The sequence below is a fragment of the Carettochelys insculpta genome, chromosome 2 (assembly GCF_033958435.1).
Source record: "Carettochelys insculpta isolate YL-2023 chromosome 2, ASM3395843v1, whole genome shotgun sequence".
In the NCBI taxonomy this organism is placed as follows: Eukaryota; Metazoa; Chordata; order Testudines; family Carettochelyidae; genus Carettochelys; species Carettochelys insculpta.
In genome coordinates, this window is record NC_134138.1 from 180768554 (window position 1) to 180786292 (window position 17739).

Below are 17739 nucleotides of genomic sequence, written 5' to 3' on the forward strand. Positions count from 1 at the left end.
TTTGCAGTGTGTAGCTACACGTCAATGAAAGATGGTGGCAGGAAGAAGACAGCTATGGCAGGGAAAGGTCTGGTGTTGATAAACTTCCAGAGCCTTTCCCCACCCTCTCCTTCAGGCCTTTCTCTTGCTACTAACATCTTTCTGTGTGATGGGAAAGATTCTCATCGTGGGGATGTAGCATCACACTGCAATAGAACTAAAAATAGCACTGTTAGATGAGGCAGATGTTGCTTGGGTATGTAGAGAAGAGCTGTATGTATGCTACACGCCCAAAGGGTTCAGGTTTGTCTATACTCACTCACCTAAGCAGTGCTTCAGCGTCTCTGCCACTATTCATACATATGCTAACAGTGTATGTAGGGTATATACCCATACTCTGCTTGCCACTACAAATGGAGTGCAATGTAGACGTGCCTTCAGAGGTCCATTGGCTTTCAGTTTAGGTAAGGAATGAGGTAGGACTTCACTCAGGGTTAAACAGTCAGTTTCTCCCAAATTCACACAGAAAAGATGATTGGTATAGACAAATTAGACAATAAATGCCCCATTTCAGAATGAAAGATGTTTGAAACGCTGTAAACTCCTAGGACTTCTGCATTCTGTTTTAGCGGGGTTGTATTTTTGAGATGAGTTCTCTTTTTGTTCAGCTTCCTTTTCAATCCTTTTTATTTCCTATGTGTTTGTTTTTAAAAAGCCAATAACCCTTACCTATTTTGTGTAAATGGTATTTTTATACTGTATGGTTATAGAATGATGGTTCCATTGGTATACATAGTGAAGTCAGCATGCAGGAGGCTAACAGACTGCATTAAATAAGTTACTCTTGCACTATCTTCAAGGAAGTAGCTGCATTAGACATTATACTTTTTTTCTCATGCATCCCTGTGACAGACTTCTCCCCTGTCCCTTTACAGTGCAGTTTGCAACCTTTAATATATGCTGAGGATACCCTGTGGTGCTAAAAAGTTTGTTTATATTGCCCATGTGTGATTAAAAAGATACTATCTGTCTCCACCAATGAAAGCTAGTTGATCCACCCAGAATGCACCAGATAACGTAACAAGAGTTCCAGAGGAACATATTCAGTGTATAATACTAACCATAAAAAACTCCCTATCGTTTCAGAGAGAGAGACTGTTTTGGTTTATATAACGAAATATAATATAAAACAAAGATTTATTTTGCTAAACTTCATATTCCTTAGCCAAGCAACATTTCTAGAGATTTTTGTGGATTTTAGAGTTGTGTGAAGATTAGAAGACCCAGAACAAAAGAGGAACAGAAGAATACACTGTAGCAAAATATATTAGCCCCAAACAGCATCAGTTCCGAAGGAGCTGCGAGTTACTGGGGGGAAAGGCGGTGTAGAAATAAGGTAGTTCGTCTTCATTTTTCTCTCACACAAACTCCTCAAAGTGGTTTGGGGTAAAACGCATTGAGTGCGAAAAAGATCAGTCCCAGAGACGGCAGTAGCAAAGCTTCAAGATCTAGGGCTATGTCACAAACTATTAATCATTAACGTCGCCCGGTAATTATTAACGCACTGATGGTTGTTTTCCCCGGAGGCGCTCCAGAAAGCTCCCGTGGCACTTTGAAAGAAGTTCCTTTACAGCTCTCTCCTCCGGAGGCAAAGAAGCGACCGCAGGTTTTCGTCTCCCACTTCAGTGCCCCCCATTGCTCCTTATCGGCCTTTTGCTTCCCCAAAGCGTGGCTCGGTAACGTCGTTCCCCTCCCGCCCCCTCAAGAAGGCAGGCGAGATCTACCAGCCACCCTCCCCGCTTTCCCACCTCGCCCCGCAGCGGCCCGATCCTGGCCTGACTTCCAGCGGAGCGACGCGCAGGGGGTTGCCACGAAGCGCCGGGGCTGGGACTGTGCAGCCCAGCTGGGCTCCCGTCCGCTCCTCGCTTCTCTCGGGGGCCCTTAGCTCAGGGATCGGGCAGGGGGGCAGCCGGGGCCAGGGGCCGAGCTGCTCCGGAGCACGGGCGAACGCCGCCGGACCAGGTGAGCGCCCCGCCAGCCCCACACCTGGAGCCTAGGGGGCGGGGCCTCGCCCGGCAGGCCCCGCCCCTCGCCCCGCCCCCTCCGCGGGGCGGGCGAGAGGCAGCCCGGAGCCTGCTTGCTCGGTGCGAGCGGGGAAACTTTGGCTGCGAGTGGAGGAGTCCGGAGGGGACAAGAGGAGAGCGGCGCGGCCCCTGCCCTAGCCAGAGCCGGAGCCAGCCGCCCGGGAGTAGCGCCAGCCGCGGCCGGACCTCGGGCACTTGCTCGCCGCGCACGTGGGGTGGGAGCCGCCGGCTGCAGCGCCGCGATCCCGTCGCCCCCCGGCAGCGGCACCCGCTCGGCATGGTGGGCAGAGCGGCGGGGCGCGGACCTGGGGCGCGCCGCTGAGCGCCGCCGGGGGACCTGGAGACAGCCGCGCCGCGCCGCGACCCGCCCCGAGGATTGTTTCCCAGCCAGGCATGGAGCACTGGAGCCACCGGCCCCCGGCCAGTGGGGCTCTCCGGGCCGGGGGAGCCTCTGTCCTGGTGCTTCTCGCCAGCTTCTGCCTCGGCGCCGCGGTGGAGGAGAAGAAAGGTACCGATCGCGCGGCGGGAGCGCAGGGCTGGGCGGGTCTGAACTCTTCCTCCGGCTCAGCAGCCGTCCGCGAGAGGGGGGCGATGTGCAGCTCCTGGGGCCCCCCCGCGGCGCCCCGCTTCCCGAGTCCAGGGGAGCCTTGACTCGGCCTCTCTCCTTCCCCAGCAATCACCCCGCGTGGCGCCCCACACAGATTCCCCCCGTGTTACCCAGGGCCCAGCTCCGCAGGTGTGAACCCGGCAGCGTCCCGCCTGGGGCGTTTCCGAAACAGCCCGGCAAAGTTACCGCCCCCCCGCCAGGGGGCTGCGAGCCACGAAGGGAGACAGCGCCAGGCGGCTGGGTCAGTTTCACAAGCGCTTTGGCCGCCCTCCCGAGGGGTTCCTGGCCGAGGCTAGTTACCGCCTTCCTGTAACTAATACAACGTGGGGAAAGGCCACGAATGATTCACAGGCGCGGCGGAGCCCAGCAGCTCGCGCACCAGGCACGGGGAAGTTTTGTAACAACTGCCGGCAGGCTGGGCGCTGCGCTCCCCTCTCCTGCTCCGCTCCCGGGCGCTGGTTAGACATCCAGGGAGAATCTTCCCCCCAGCCGCCACCACGCGGCTTCGGAACGGGAGGCACTTGGAGATACACTGCGCTCGTAGAGCTCTCGAGAGGGCATGAGCTCCAGTTCCCTGCACTCTCAGTGGAACTTATCCCTAGTCCCTAAAACTTTAATTAGATCTGTTTGTCCCAGATCCCTGAGTGGCCGGCCCCCTCACGGATTGAGCTCATAACCCTAGGTTTGATAAGCCCATGCTCAAACCACTGAGCTATGTTCTCTACCGTCCTGTATTATTGGGTAGTGCTCAGGTGGAACACTGGCAACTTCATGAATGACAGCCTGCGCTCCCTGTTCCTCTTCCAACCCCCCTGCGCAGACCTGGGCCCATTGAGAAGCGTGCAGATGGGGTTGTTGCAAGGTTTTAGTGCGTTGAGGAAGCGGTTTCAGTTTGGGGAAGAAAAAAGCCTGTGGCTGGTCAAATTCTCTTTTTTTTTTGTAAGCTTTTGTAGGCAGCCAACTTTGGTTCCATGCAAAATGGGCTTTATCTTGGAAATATTCCAACCACAACACAATGCAGATTTTTGTTTTTAAAAAAAAAAGTCGAGGAAAGACCTAATAGTGCTAGAAAAGCGGCTAGGAGAGCTGAGCGCAAAGGGGTTGGCATTTCGTGACTCTGAACAATACACCCATATTTGAAAAGGAGAAACACGCCTTTTAAGAAAGCTCCTTGCACAATCTTGAAATCCAGTGACAGTCTGGTTCCAAGAAGCAAGTTTGTACCTGTTGATGTAGTGAAGGCCGGGTTTGGTAGGGGGGAGTTGACTGCCTTTGCTGTGATCCTGCAGCTCAGATAACATTGTTTTGAAACACAGGCTATATTTTACAGTTTCTGCAGAATATTTAGGTGCAGGGGTCATACTAAAGCTAATAATCTTAACAGGTAGCAATTATTATTACAGGGCTGCTGTTATTGTTTTGTCTAGAAGGTCTAGGTGTAGACCAGGAACCCATTCTAGATAGTTAAATAGTCAATAGTAAAGAAGTGATAATCAATAGATTCCCCCACTTCCCACCCCCTCCCCGTACTGTAATGAGTACTGTAATGGGTTGGCTGTAGCTTTTCATATGAGGAATGTTAGACCCGTTGACAAAGATAAAGAGTGTGGTATGTCATCTTTAAATTGCTGTGTGTTGTCTAATTGTTCTGTGTTCATTGTAATGTATGATCGTTAAGGTGAGCAGCAGAAAAAATGGTTTTTCATGGTGTGTTCCTGCTTCCATCATCTGACAAAGTGGGTCTTTGTCCACGGAAGAGTATGCTCTAAAATGTCTGTTAGTCGATAAGGTGCCACAGAACTACTTCTTCTATCAAATTAACTGGTAAAATTCTCTTTTGAATCAATGATGCAGGGTGAACCCTCATTTGCAAAACATAAAATAGTTCCTAATTTTAACATTTGCCTTCAAAGTAATAGGTGGGTGATAGATAGGTCAGACCATCTTCATGGCTCCAGAACCTGCGTCATGGTTCAGGTACATGGGATCATCCTTTTGATACCATATATCCTGGACCCTGATTTAAGGTGCTGGAACTACAGGTGCTGGAGGTAAACCAGCAATACAAACTAATGAAGTGCCACAGTACACTAAAATGATACATCTAAGAAATTTTAAGTTGTATTTATGAGTATTCGCCATCTAAAAATTTAAGTTGAGCTGAATGAAAGTCACTTCTTACTACACAAAGAGCTGGTATTATTATTTTTAAAGGAATCAGTTACTGGTACAGTGTTTGTTTAAAATGCCAAAAATGAACAATTTTCAATTTTGGTTTAGGAGATGGCTTTGATGCCAGGTTTTTAAATAAAATGTTATCGTTCTTTAAACTTTGAGAATTAAAAGCAAATTTAAACATGCAATTTAGTTTTACTGTTGTTGATATTTTAAAAATAAAAAGGTGTCATGAACTTTCCAAAACCAAACATCTCCATGTTATTGAAAACTGAAACACACTGAGATCAGAATCTGGCTCACATGTGAGTGTAAAGTAACTCAGTCCAGATTAGTGCAACAGTAAGGCTAATATGCATTTTAACTTCTCCAGTTACAGTAATAGCTTTAATAGTAGAAAATTTGTAGTAATAGTGGGGCTAGTTATTGCCTAGTGCAGTTCACCAATAACAAACTAAAGTGTAAATGGTAAATTGGTGTTTACATCAGATTACAATGAAAAGCAGGTTTTCTACATCAGGTCAATATTGGGTGGTCAGCCATTCATGTGAACACAGTGCTATATCCTGAGAATGTTCAAGGCAAAATATCAGGCAGCTATTAACTAAAGAAGATCTTTGGTTTCCTGTAGTATCTGATGTTTTGTATCTATAATTTTCTAAAAGGATTTTCATTTATTTTAATATGAAATAAAAAACCCATCTAGTACACTGTTTAATATTTGCACATCCACTAAGGTATACAAGTACGCATGTTTATGGTGTCTTTTAGATTTTTCTGTAGACTTCATAGGACAAAATGGCTGTGTCTACACGTGCCCCAAACTTCGAAATGGCCATGCAAATGGCCATTTCGAAGTTTACTAATGAAGTGCTGAAATGCATATTCAGCGCTTCATTAGCATGCGGGCGGCAGCGGCGCTTTGAAATTGACGAGCCTTGCCGCCACGCGGCGCATCCAGACGGGGCTCCTTTTCGAAAGGGCCCCGCCTACTTCGAAGTCCCCTTATTCCCATGAGCTCATTGGAATAAGGGGACTTCGAAGTAGGCGGCGTCCTTTTGAAAAGGAGCCCCGTCTGGACGCGCCGCGCGGCGGCAAGGAGCATCAATTTCGAAGCGCGGCTGCCGCCCGCATGCTAATGAAGCGCTGAATATGCATTTCAGCGCTTCATTAGTAAACTTTGAAATGGCCATGCAAATGGCCATTTCGAAGTTTGGGGCACGTGTAGACATAGCCAATGTTTGTCATGTTCATACACTGGTTCAACAGTATGTAGCAGTGATAAAAGTTTCTTTTCTTACTTTTTGGGTCATACACTGTCATCTGACTACCAGAGACCTATGGAAGTTGCAAGCAGAAGTCAAGGATATTATATGGTCCCAAAATTATGTTGGGCCATGTATTTAACTTCATTGAGCAGAGAATTTCAATTGACTTCCAATGGAAGTTTTGCATAAGGACAGAAAGTAGGATAGGGTGGAAGGTGTGTGTGTTTAGACTCCACACACAAATTAAGTGTATTGGTTTCTAAACCAATACAGTGTTAAATTGATGCAACCTCTAGTGTAGATGTGGTTATACTAGTTTGAAAGTGTGTTCATTAGTACAGCTTATTTTGATAAAACAATACAAATTGTTCAAAAGCTGTGTCTAATATATGAAAGGTGTAATCCTATCTGTTTAAAAACAAACACACAATTAAAAAGGTATATCTATCTATTAAGGACCATATTTTACTCTCAGTCTTAGTGCAAAAATTTAATTATCTTCAAAGGAATTTATCATGTGTAAGGAGGAAAAGTACAAATTTGGGTGCACTTTTAGTGCTGCACCCAAACTCTGGGTTTTCATCCTCAGTCTATGCTCCTGGCAAAGAAGAGGAGATTAAAAACCTTATGTGATAGACTAGTTTAAGGCAGCAATATAAGTGACTGCTCCAACCAGTTCATTCATAGTGCTATAACTCTTCCATGTTTCCTTTTACGTCAAGCCTTATTTGTCTTCTGACTCTTCAGGAACAAACATAGTGAACATGCAGATCTGCCTTAACTCACTTTCATTGGATTGCTTGTACCTTGATGCAATGGTTTGGCCTGGAAGTTGCTAGTATTCCCAGTGAAGCCTGGGGTTGTTCCAAGTCGCGATGATGTGTGTATGCATCAGAGGTACAATTACCTTGTATTTATGAATATTGTAAAAATTTACTGAGTTCAAAAATAAACAAAACTTAATCAGTGGTATGTCATATTGTTTGCTTTTGTATGATCCACATAATGAGTCCTCCTGTTTTACAGTCACAGGAATTTACCTTAAATACTGCATTTTAGAAGGGGAGCGTCTACCCTGTAGAAATGGCATCCTAGTCAGAACAATAGAAATGTAGTTTCTCCTTCTTTAATTTTCTACCTGCCAAGACATCAGTAAGGTTGGCATAAAGTGAAAGCAGAGCTCCTAGTCTAGTAGGCATCCTTCAGTCTGCATAGACTATGGATCGCACCCTTTATAGTTTCAATTGAGGACTTCATTTACAGCATCTACTGTGACTATGAAGACCCACACGAGAGTGACAGTCCTTGCTGCATTTCTTGCAGATGTGGTGGGTGTCTGTTATTTGTCCCCATTTTGGAACGAGTGTGTTATGCAGATTTGCAACATGGCAGATTTATTAGATCTGCAGTTGCCCCTTGATGCTTTCTGCTAGTTATTGTCATGAATAGGCTTCTGCTGCATTTTTTTTCCGTCCTTCTCACCTCAAAATTAGACCACTGTAATGTTTTCTATTTTAGATTAATTTCCAAACAGTCTGTGGAAGTAAAGGTAGTGTGGAATCCAGGTGTCTACCTCCCAGGCAGTGCTTCACACATAGCTGTTGTGCTGGTGATGCGGAAGCTCCTATAGCTGTCAGCCAGAAAGTCTGTTTCTCTTCCCAGGCTGTCCTGCCACAGTTGCAATTAGCATAATCTGTGGTCAGTGATGCGATATTACAGGAGGGGCCCTTAGCTTCATCATTGGCTTGACATGTAAGGGAGGTTAAACACAGTCTAGACATTTTGATGATGAGGGTGATATTAAAGCTTTGATAGACAGCGAATCATTGAAAGTCATTCCTCCTTAAGCAACGCTGTCATTCAATGTTATCACCTTTTAATAGATTCCCTGAAGTGCACAGAAACTCTATGGGCGGGTGCGAAGAGTTTTATCAGGTTTTTCTTAGTCCAGACACAAAACATTCAACTAAGTTTCACTTTGCACTTTATGGCCAGGAGGTCATGGTACATGTTGTGGGAGCTTGTCATTTGATACTTCGTTTGGACTGACATGTTGAGTTGACAGTCTTTGTTACACTTCTTAGAACACCTGATCTTATTCTTTAACTCCTATCAGTTATATTTTGTTTGTTTTTCACAGGCACCTTATTGTAGGGAAGGACAGCAGTGCTATTTGGTTAGTGTGTGCCTTGTGAAGTCTGTTTTCTGCCTATATTAAATGGTTTGCTGTAACCATTCTCTGGCATGGTAATTCCTGACTTTCAACTATGTCAAAAAAGATTATAATACTGCTTTATTTAGGGCCTAATTCTTCCACTTTATTCATACTAAGTCATACTTACTCTGAGAGTATTTTGGGAGCAAGGCAATACTCAACAGGAATAAGGGAGACAGAATTGGCCCTTGGGTGTGAGAGTTAATATAAGTACAGTGGGTCACTATCAAAATGAGTAATAGTCTGGTTGTACTTCAGGGAGATTGCTTATTTACTGACCCAACTATGATATGCCCTGGCTACTTTCCTCACAGGGAAAATGAATGCATATGGGTGGCAGTGTTGTGCTGCCAATGACTTAACAAGAGCTCTCAGTTTTTGCTTCTTTAGCCTGAGCACAAGTGCTTTGCAAAGAAGAGGGCTGAGGACTGCTTTCATTAGTTTTCCCATTTCAAGAAAAACAGCCTGTTTATAATCATAACCCACAAAAAAGGCAGTGCCAGTTGGCAACCAGACTTATGAGTGCACTTGTTGCAAATAGTTATGCTCTGGGTGTATCTATACATACAGCAGTGCTGCGGTGCAGAGGTTCGGATAGGGTAGCGGTTCCCAACCTTTTCCAGATGGGGACCCATTTCGACAATTCAGGAAGACTTGGTGATCCAATGCAATTCAAAAATGGGGGTTGAGGGGGAGAGAGGGCAGTGCCATAACTAGCTCATTTTGTGCCTGAGGCAAGAATATAAAATTCCCCCTCAAGTTTATATATTCATAATAGTTATTTCATAGAAAAGGAGAGATACATTAATAAAATAATACTACGTTTACTATAGTTAGAGCTGTGGTGGTAGAAAGACACTCATCCCCGAACTGCTCCCTCTGGCTTGAACCCCACAATCAGAGGTTAGGAGAGTCACATTCAGGGACTAGAGGGGGCTGGGGGAGTCAAGTGGAGGGGCTAGGAGTCACTCGGGCTAGAGGAGTCACATTCAGGGACTAGGAATCACTCAGGGGCTGCAGAGGGCTAGGAGAGTCACACTAAGGGGCTAGGAGAGTCACATTCAGGCTGGAGGGAGCTAAGGGAGTCACTCGGGCTGGAGGGGGTGAGGGGTGTCACACTGGGGCTGGAGGGGGCTGCAGGGGGCTAGGGGAGTCATACTCTGGGGCTGGAGGAAGCTAGAGGGGGTGGGGAGTCACACTAAGGGGCTGGAGGAAGCTAGAGGGGGTGGGGAGTCACACTAAGGGGCTGGAGGAAGCTAGAGGGGTTAGGGGAGTCACACTTAGGGGCTAGGAGTCACTTGGGCTGGAGAGGCACAGAGACCCTTGGGACTGGAAGTCGGCTGGGGCTTGGCACTCCAGCCGGCAGTGCCAGCCGTCTGGGTGGGAGAGGGAACCCCTATGCCCACAGCTGGAAGCTGGCTGGGGTGTGCAGCCCTGGGCCATCAGCACCATCCATGAGACCCCTGGCTGGTATGGCAGGGGAACCCCCATCCCTGCAGCTGGAAGCCAGCTGGGGCACGAAGCCCCAGCCGGCCGTGCCAGCCACGGCAACCCTGGCCGGCTATGAGGGAGACCCCATCTCCTGTAGTGGCTGGAAGCCAGGTGGCTGATCAGCTCTGCCCACCCTCCCTCCCTCCCTCCCTCAGACACGGGCCTCCACCTCACCTGAACTGGGCGCTGCTCCTCAGGTATGGAGTGCTCTGCCCTGCAGCTGAAATGGTTCTCAATTGAATTGATTGGCTTAACTGCCAGAGGGCTGTTAATCCAGTTAAGAAGCTGAGAACCACTGGTGACCCTTTTAAAATGTGGTCCTGACCCAGAGGCTGGGAAACCCTGTGATACAGCTATGCTGCTGCAGCATGTCTGGTGAAGGCGCTCGACAGCATAAGCGCCAGAACAAGTTTTCCCACTAACAAATCATTGTGCACATGAACACATAAGTTGGTGTAACTTACATTGCTCGGGGGCGGGAGGGTGGAATAGTCACACCCCAACATAGGTTATAGTGTAAACATAGCCTAAGTGCATTTGAGGAACAAAATACGGGTAGTAGAGTATAGTGCAGAACTTTATGTAAATCGAACTGGTGCGGATTGTTTAAAGCCGGGGTTTAATACCACATGTGCTTATGCAAGGCTCCTCTACCTATTAAGCTGGTATTTTAATAAGCATCCTCTAGTGTGTTTCTATATATGTCTGTGCCTATGAAAGTATTTGTGTCTTTGTATCTATATACCAGTGTATATAAGTGCAAATGTGTACAAAATCTGCAATATTTTATCATCATCATTTGACCTGTCAAAAAAGGCCACCTTTGAGATGGCGTGTATCTCTGTCAGTATCTACCAACTCATGTTGTAGTAATGTACTAGATATACTATAACATATGAATACAACTTGAGTTAGTAGATACTGATACCAATATTTTCCCTCTGGGGGTGTCCTCTCTTTTTATATGGTAATCCTAATTTTAATGATAAAAAAACAAGAACACTTGGTATTTAGATGGCCTTTATGTGGCATCTTCACAGTATAATGCACATACTTAAGTAACTAATTGCTCTGGAAATTGCTCATTATTTGCACATTAGCTATCCCTCATGTGCAAGTGGTCTTATGGACTGAATCCCAAGAGGCAAGAAGGATATGTTAATGCCCTCCAAGGATACAGAAGGGTTGGTTAAAGCACTCACCTTTGGTAGTTTAGGCATTACAGTTCCTTTTGTGATGCAGAGCAGCTACACAAGGAGGGTAGGCCTGGAGACTCCTTTCAAATATGGTCTCCTGAGCAGCTAGGAGCTATCCTAGGAGCACTCTGCCTGTGTTGTCCAGCGTACCTATAGCAGGAAAGTGCTCCTTGCCTGGACACAACGTATATTTGCAAAACTGCACTTTTGCCAATGTGGTGTATTCTAGTTCCTCTCCTTCACTTCCAAGCAAAACAACCTCTAATGTTTGCCAGTACAGCTGCACCTACACTGGAAGCTTTGGCCTGCACAGTTACATCAATCACAGATCACACCCTTAACTGACCATAGCTTTGCCTAGCCTTGATCTACATCACAGAGCTAGGTCAGTGTAAGGTGGCTTATGGCAACCTAGCTCTTTAAGCATCTAAACCTGTGAGTCTCAACCCAAGACTCACTTGCAGCCCAACCAGGTGGCATACAGATGCAGTTCATATGAAATCCTTAAAGTCATACAGGTAGCATATATATTGTATTGATTTGGCCAGCCTAACAGAGAGAGCTGCATGTGTGGCCAGCAATGGTAAATAGGTTGAAAAACAGTTGTCTACACTAACAAGAAGGTCCTGCTGCTGTAACTGGCTGACTACACTGACTTAACTCCATCTCCACAAGAGGCGCAGTGCTTAGTTTGATGTACAGTAATCAGCAAGTGATCCTGATAAGGATGCACAGCACTGCCCAAAGGAGCATAGTTCTGTGAACATGCAAATGCTATTTACTGCAGTAACTATATGTCAACATAGAGTGACTTCATTTTAGTGTAATAACAACAGTGTAGACTTGCCCTAGCTGCTTCTTACTTGTAAGTGTTGGGGCCTGGGGAAGGAAGAAGAGACTGAACTGGTGAGGCTCCAGAGAGGAGATGAGAAGAGCACAAATCAGCTGCTCAGGTGATTTCCATGAGGCTTCTGCAAGAAGAGAATTACCTGTGTCCTGTTCATTAAACATCGCTTGCAAAGTGCACTTAGGTAACCCCATTAAAGGAAGTGATCTGAAGAAGTGGGTCTGTCCCACGAAAGCTCATCACCTAATAAATAATTTTGTTGGTTTTAAAATGCTACATGACTGCTGTTTTGTTTTGTTAGAATGAGGACTACCACTGCTACCTCTGTTTCCATTAAAGGAAGGTCATAATTGATTCCCCGTCAATTTCTGCTCCACATAATTAACTGACTAGCATGGCCTTGACAATCTGCTGCTGCTTGGCAAAAGGGGCAATGCAACCTTCACAATGCTGCTCTTAGGTAGCTAAGAATTATTTTGCATATTGTTGGATTTGGAATCTGAGGCACAGAGAGGTTAAGCAGTTGCCAGATGCAACACAGAGGGAGAGCTTCATTTTTGCCTCCAGCCCCATGCTCTGTCTACCTGTTTATGAACACTGCCTGTCATTTTAACGTAACCCACTGCTCACATCTCCAGGTATGCTTATTGTCAAGCTTTGAAATAATGTTTCATTCAGAGCTCTATTTCCACTGGTGCACACTTGAAAAGGCTGTTTAGCATTTGATGGGCTTTCAAGGACTGTGTGTGCTTCTGTGTGTTTATACAGCTTGTATCACAAGGTGTTTCCATTACCTGACTGAATCCTTTGAGTATGACTGTGATAACTAATAATCAGCCTCATAGGGAATGGTGTCATGTAAGATCCTTGGTTTGATATCATAACCAAATACATTAAATCCTGTCATATGCAAAAATTCTATTTCCATATCCCTATTGCTGACATAGGACTATGATAAAACACTTGAAGGGCCAATAAGAGATATTTAAATAATGGAGAATTGTAATCTCAGAGGCAAATTCTGGGCTGCGTAAACAGCTCCCTGCTCATGTTGGGTTTGACTTTTACTCCTAAATCACTTTCTTCTGTAAATGCAATATAGGTTTAATGCTAGTTTTGACTTTGGCGCTCTGGTGCTTTAAACAAAATCCTAGGTTATTTGTTTGTATTTCCAAAACCTTAGCAATAGATAGGTCAATTTCTGATTTCCAGTGTGCATTCACACTGCTGATTAGATTCAGTGGAAATGGTGTGCGTACATCTGAGAGTAGAATTTGCCCTGAATGCAAAATAGTTAATGCTTCTTTCCAAGTTTCATGCACTTATTTCCATTAATTGCTGCTGATAGTTCTATTTCTTAAATCCTCTAAATGATCCTTTGGTATTGAAAATGCTACTTTTTTTGATTGCGTGTGTAGTTTTAACAAATTGCAAGTCTCCGTTTTCAAACTTTGTTCGAGAGTAGGAATGTGTCTTTGAAATGAATTTGTGCAGCACATTCAGGTGGGTTTTGTGAGACTGATTTCAGTATGTGGAGATATGTAAAACTGAAAGGGAATGAGGCAAGACTGGGAAGGAGCTTGTTTTAGCGGTTGAGTCAGTTATTCCTACAACGCCTTCGGCAAAGAAGCAAGAGGTCACTTACACAAATCAGTGGCTAGTTTCCATGATTCTGATTAGAACACATTTCAATGCATTTGGCTGACTAAATTAGGGTTAGTCAAGTACACAGCTGCTGCCAGTAACATGGCATCGTCATATATCTCATGTTATACACACTGTGTTCTTTAGAATAGATGCTGTTAGATGGTTTACTCCTGGAATACAGCATCACGCTTTGGATCAAAACCACTTAGCAAGGGCTTATGTTAAAATAAACATTTACACTTTTTTGTACAGCATGTACAGAATTATAGCCTTCAGCCTGTTATATTTTTACTTTTCAGTAAACACAATTTTGCTTGTGAAAATGCTTTTTCTCCTCCTACTTACGTTTCTATAATTTTTGAGAATACTCAGGCAAGTTCCTTCTTTTTTCCTCCAATTGCTGTATCAGTAGGTGTCCTGTTTACACTGTAGCCTCAGTTGCTGATAACACTTGAAGGGCTCGCCTACACTAGTAAATGAGCCCGAGCGGTGAATAGCAATAAGGTATGGCGCTGCGCAGGCAGCACCTCATTCACGTAATTCTCACTGAACTTCGAAGTGGCAGCAAGCAGTGTAGTGGCAGGCGCTTCAAAGTACCTGACGAAATTTGAAGTTCCCTTACTCCCAAAACACTTGGGAGTAAGGGAACTTCGATGTTGCATGGGCACTTTAAAGTGCCTGCGACTAGCTAGACTGCTTACTGCTGCTTCGGAGTTAGCCACTTTGCAGTTTGTGTGGCGAGAATTATGCAAATGAGGTGCTGCATATGCAGTGCAGCACCTTATTGCTATTCACTGCATGGGCTTGTTTACATGCCTCCTTCAAAGGAGGGAACTAGTGTAGATGAGCCCCAAGTGAAGCAGTGCCACATTAGTCTAATATCAGTTTCACCCTTTCTCAGATGTATGTATTATCTCTAGTAGTGCTTCCAAAGGGATGTGCTGCTTAACCAATCAGGTCTCTTGTGCCTACAACTTCTCTTGTCCTGACTGGGTTTCAGGTGACAGCAATACTTTTCCAGCATGTTCTCAGATAAAGGTTGAACTTGCTCTTTGCTACCTAATTTTATAGTTATTACTGTTGTCTTTTACAGTAACAGGATTGTACTGTAGAAGTTCCTAGGCACTGAGGCTATATCTACACTATGAAATAATATCTCTTTTAAGTCAATTAGCCTGATTTTTCCAAGTGCCAATATCTACTGTAAATGCCATTAGCTCAGTTTATGGTGCACTAAAATCAACATATCGATATAATATTGTAGTAACCTGACGGTCATAGTGTTGAGTTTGAATTTAAAATTCTGAATGAAAGGTAGTGAGGATGTGCCATGTCTTTAAGTTGAATTCATTAGCCTCCAGACATGTCCCATATGCACCCCACAGTTCTCCGCTGTAGCCTCTTCCATCTCCACTGCTCTCAGGTGCAGAAGAATTAGGCAACAGGAAGACTGTTTCGATTTGGCACCTGGATGCCCATGGCTGTAGGGTCACCGGAGGCGGAAAAATCTTTCCGTTTGCTAGTAAGCACGTCTGTGGGTTCTGTGTATGCCCCTGCTTGCTGCCTTTTTTTTTTTTTTTTTTTTTTTCTGGGCTGCTTGGTGCCAGCTACTGCCCCTCCCCGCACCATGTGGCAGCTAGGCTGTGGGTGGGGTCGTGCTTGTCTGATAAGACAAGAAACTTCTTTTCAGCCATTTACATGTGGTCCCACCCCCAACATCCCCTCTTTTCCCTCCCTGAGAGGCGATACGCCTTCTGGAACTTTCCCTTGCCCATATCACGTGGCAGCTAGTCTGTGGGTGGGGGTCATGCTTGGACAAGAAACTTCTTTTCAGCAGTTTACTATGCTGACCCCTACATCCCCTCCCTGCCCTCCTCCTGGATGTGCCAGTTAGGCTGGAACTTTCCTGCACCCCATTGCATTACATGGCTTGACCCCGAACCAATAAAAGGACGTGCTGCGCAAAGTGCCAGGCAGCTTGTGCACCGTGAGGGTCCTGCAGCTGGCATGGCAAAGTCTCCCTGGTCAGTCACAATTTTTGGTCAACAGAAGAAATGTTTTGTCACTAGTGTGGCTGTCCTCTCCGAGGAAATTTTTGGATGGGCTTTAGCGAAAGGACAACGGGCTGGGTGTAGTCAGGGGCCTTTTAGCTGCCCGGGGGAAGTCTCCCTCGGCGGTCACGATTTTTGGGTGCTGGCTGTAGCATGGGCTCTTCTAGTTGCCCCTAGCCGTAGCTGTTTCAATGATTCATTGCAGTTTCAGTGTAGCACCCGTGTCTACTTCAACATACTCTTCCTCTAAGGGTCGTCTTTTCCAGGAGCTCTAAATCCAGATGCAGGTCCAAGCCTGGACATGCTGTTATAATAGGGGTGGATAGTGGATCTCCCTAGGTGGTCACGATTTTTGGAGCTGGCTGTAACCAGGGTCTTTTAGCCACCCCATGCTGTAACTGTTTTAATGATTTTTTGCAGTTTCAGTGTAGCACTCGTGTCTATTTAAACAAATTCTTGTTCCAAGGGTCGTCTTTGCCAGAAGAGGTCTAAATCCAGATCCAAGCCTGCAAAGATCCCGTGCTTTTGCATCCCGTTTTCAAAAACCTATTGGTTGGGAAACACAAAATCTTTCTCCTAACCATTCCTAAGCACTTTACTACCCTTCCCTCAACTGTAAAAAGCACATCTCTTATACAGGCAAGCCAGACCCCATCGGTGAAAAAGGGACATTTGTTTAACATGGGAGGGGAAAGCAATGTGGGAAGATGTTGTCAGATACCCACATCTACTTGCTGGGCATTTTTTTCCCCATGCTGCACCAGTGAAAAAGCCAGAATGCTACAGGGTTCAGGGAACTGTGGGATAGGTTCTCGTAATACACTGCTTGTGTATGTGGCAGCAATAAGTCGTAATACACTGCTGCTTGTATGTGGCAGCAATAAGTCAGTTTTGTGGGAAGCCTGTGGGAATGTGAGAATGCTCAAAATCAAGTAGATAAAACCCAGCGTTAATAAATAGATGTTAAGAAATTTTATTTTAGCTCACAGTGAGGACGCAGCCTGAGAGACTGTATTATTCAATGGCTGTGTCTACACGAACCAAAAACTTCGAAATGGCCATGCAAATGGCCATTTTTAAGTTTACTAATGAAGCGCTGAAATACATATTCAGCGCCTCATTAGCATGCGGGCGGCCGCAGCACTTTGAAATTGACATGGCTCGCTGCCGTGCGGCTCATCCAGACGGGGCTCCTTTTTGAAAGGACCCTGGCTACTTCGAAGTCCCCTTATTCCTATGAGTGGATGGGAATAAGGGAACTTCAAAGTAGACGGGGTCCTTTCGAAAAGGAGCCCCGTCTGAACGAGCCGCGCAGTGGTGAGCCACGTCAATTTCGAAGTGCCACGGCCGCCCGCATGCTAATGAGGTGCTGAATATGTATTTCAGCGCTTTATTAGTAAACTTCGAAATGGCCATTTGCATGGGCATTTTGAAGTTTTTGGCTAGTGTAGACGTAGCCAATAAGTACTAAACATGTATATGGTCACCTAGTTACTGTGGTGTAACTAGTTATTCCATGTTATATATATTAAGTAATAGTGGCTGAGTAAGGTATTGTATATTCTATTGATTAAGGGGTACAGTCTAAAAATAGCGTGGTTTTCCTGTGTCTGCAGTGGGTAGGGCTAGGGAAATAGATTTTTTTTTTTTTCTACATAGGACTAATATTTCTCTCACAAATAGAAGTTCAGTTGGGTTTCTTTCTTGTACTTGAATGCCTGAAGCATAAATCTGCTAAACCCCTTAAATTTTCATAATTTTGGCTGGAAAGTGAGGCCATAACAACAATGAAAAAATAGAACTATAACTTGGCAAATTTAAGTATACATTTTTCATTTTGGAGGCATGTGGATTAATATTATCTGTTACGGCATATGAACACAGAACTCTAAACAGACACCTCCTCCAAATGTGTATTAAATGAAGTTGCACTAGTGACTGTTCACTTGGCAAAATGGATTATCGTGGAAAGACTGAACAAGAATTTGGTACTTTTAGCCACAAGCCAGTTGTTATTTCCACCTTTAAACTTTGTTTAAAAACTTGTTAAAAACTTTGTTTAATCCTCCTGCTTTTTAAAAAAGGATTTGTTTTGTTTAGCCGCTGTTCAGCCTGGTCAGGATCTGTTGACTTCCAATTTTTCTTTCCTTTTCTCTGTCCCGTTCTAAGCACACTTCAT

At 45.1% G+C, this 17739-nt stretch overlaps 1 protein-coding gene across 1 annotated transcript in view; it reads left to right on the top strand.

Moving 5' to 3' along the window:
* Nucleotides 1-1207: 1207 nt before the first annotated feature.
* Nucleotides 1208-17739, top strand: part of EGFR (epidermal growth factor receptor) — a 227961-nt gene continuing 211429 nt past the window's right edge. The window contains exon 1 of the mRNA XM_074988061.1: nt 1208-2571. Coding sequence (XP_074844162.1) covers nt 2457-2571 — 115 coding nt within the window. The 5' untranslated portion in view covers nt 1208-2456. The remainder of the gene's footprint in view (nt 2572-17739) is intronic.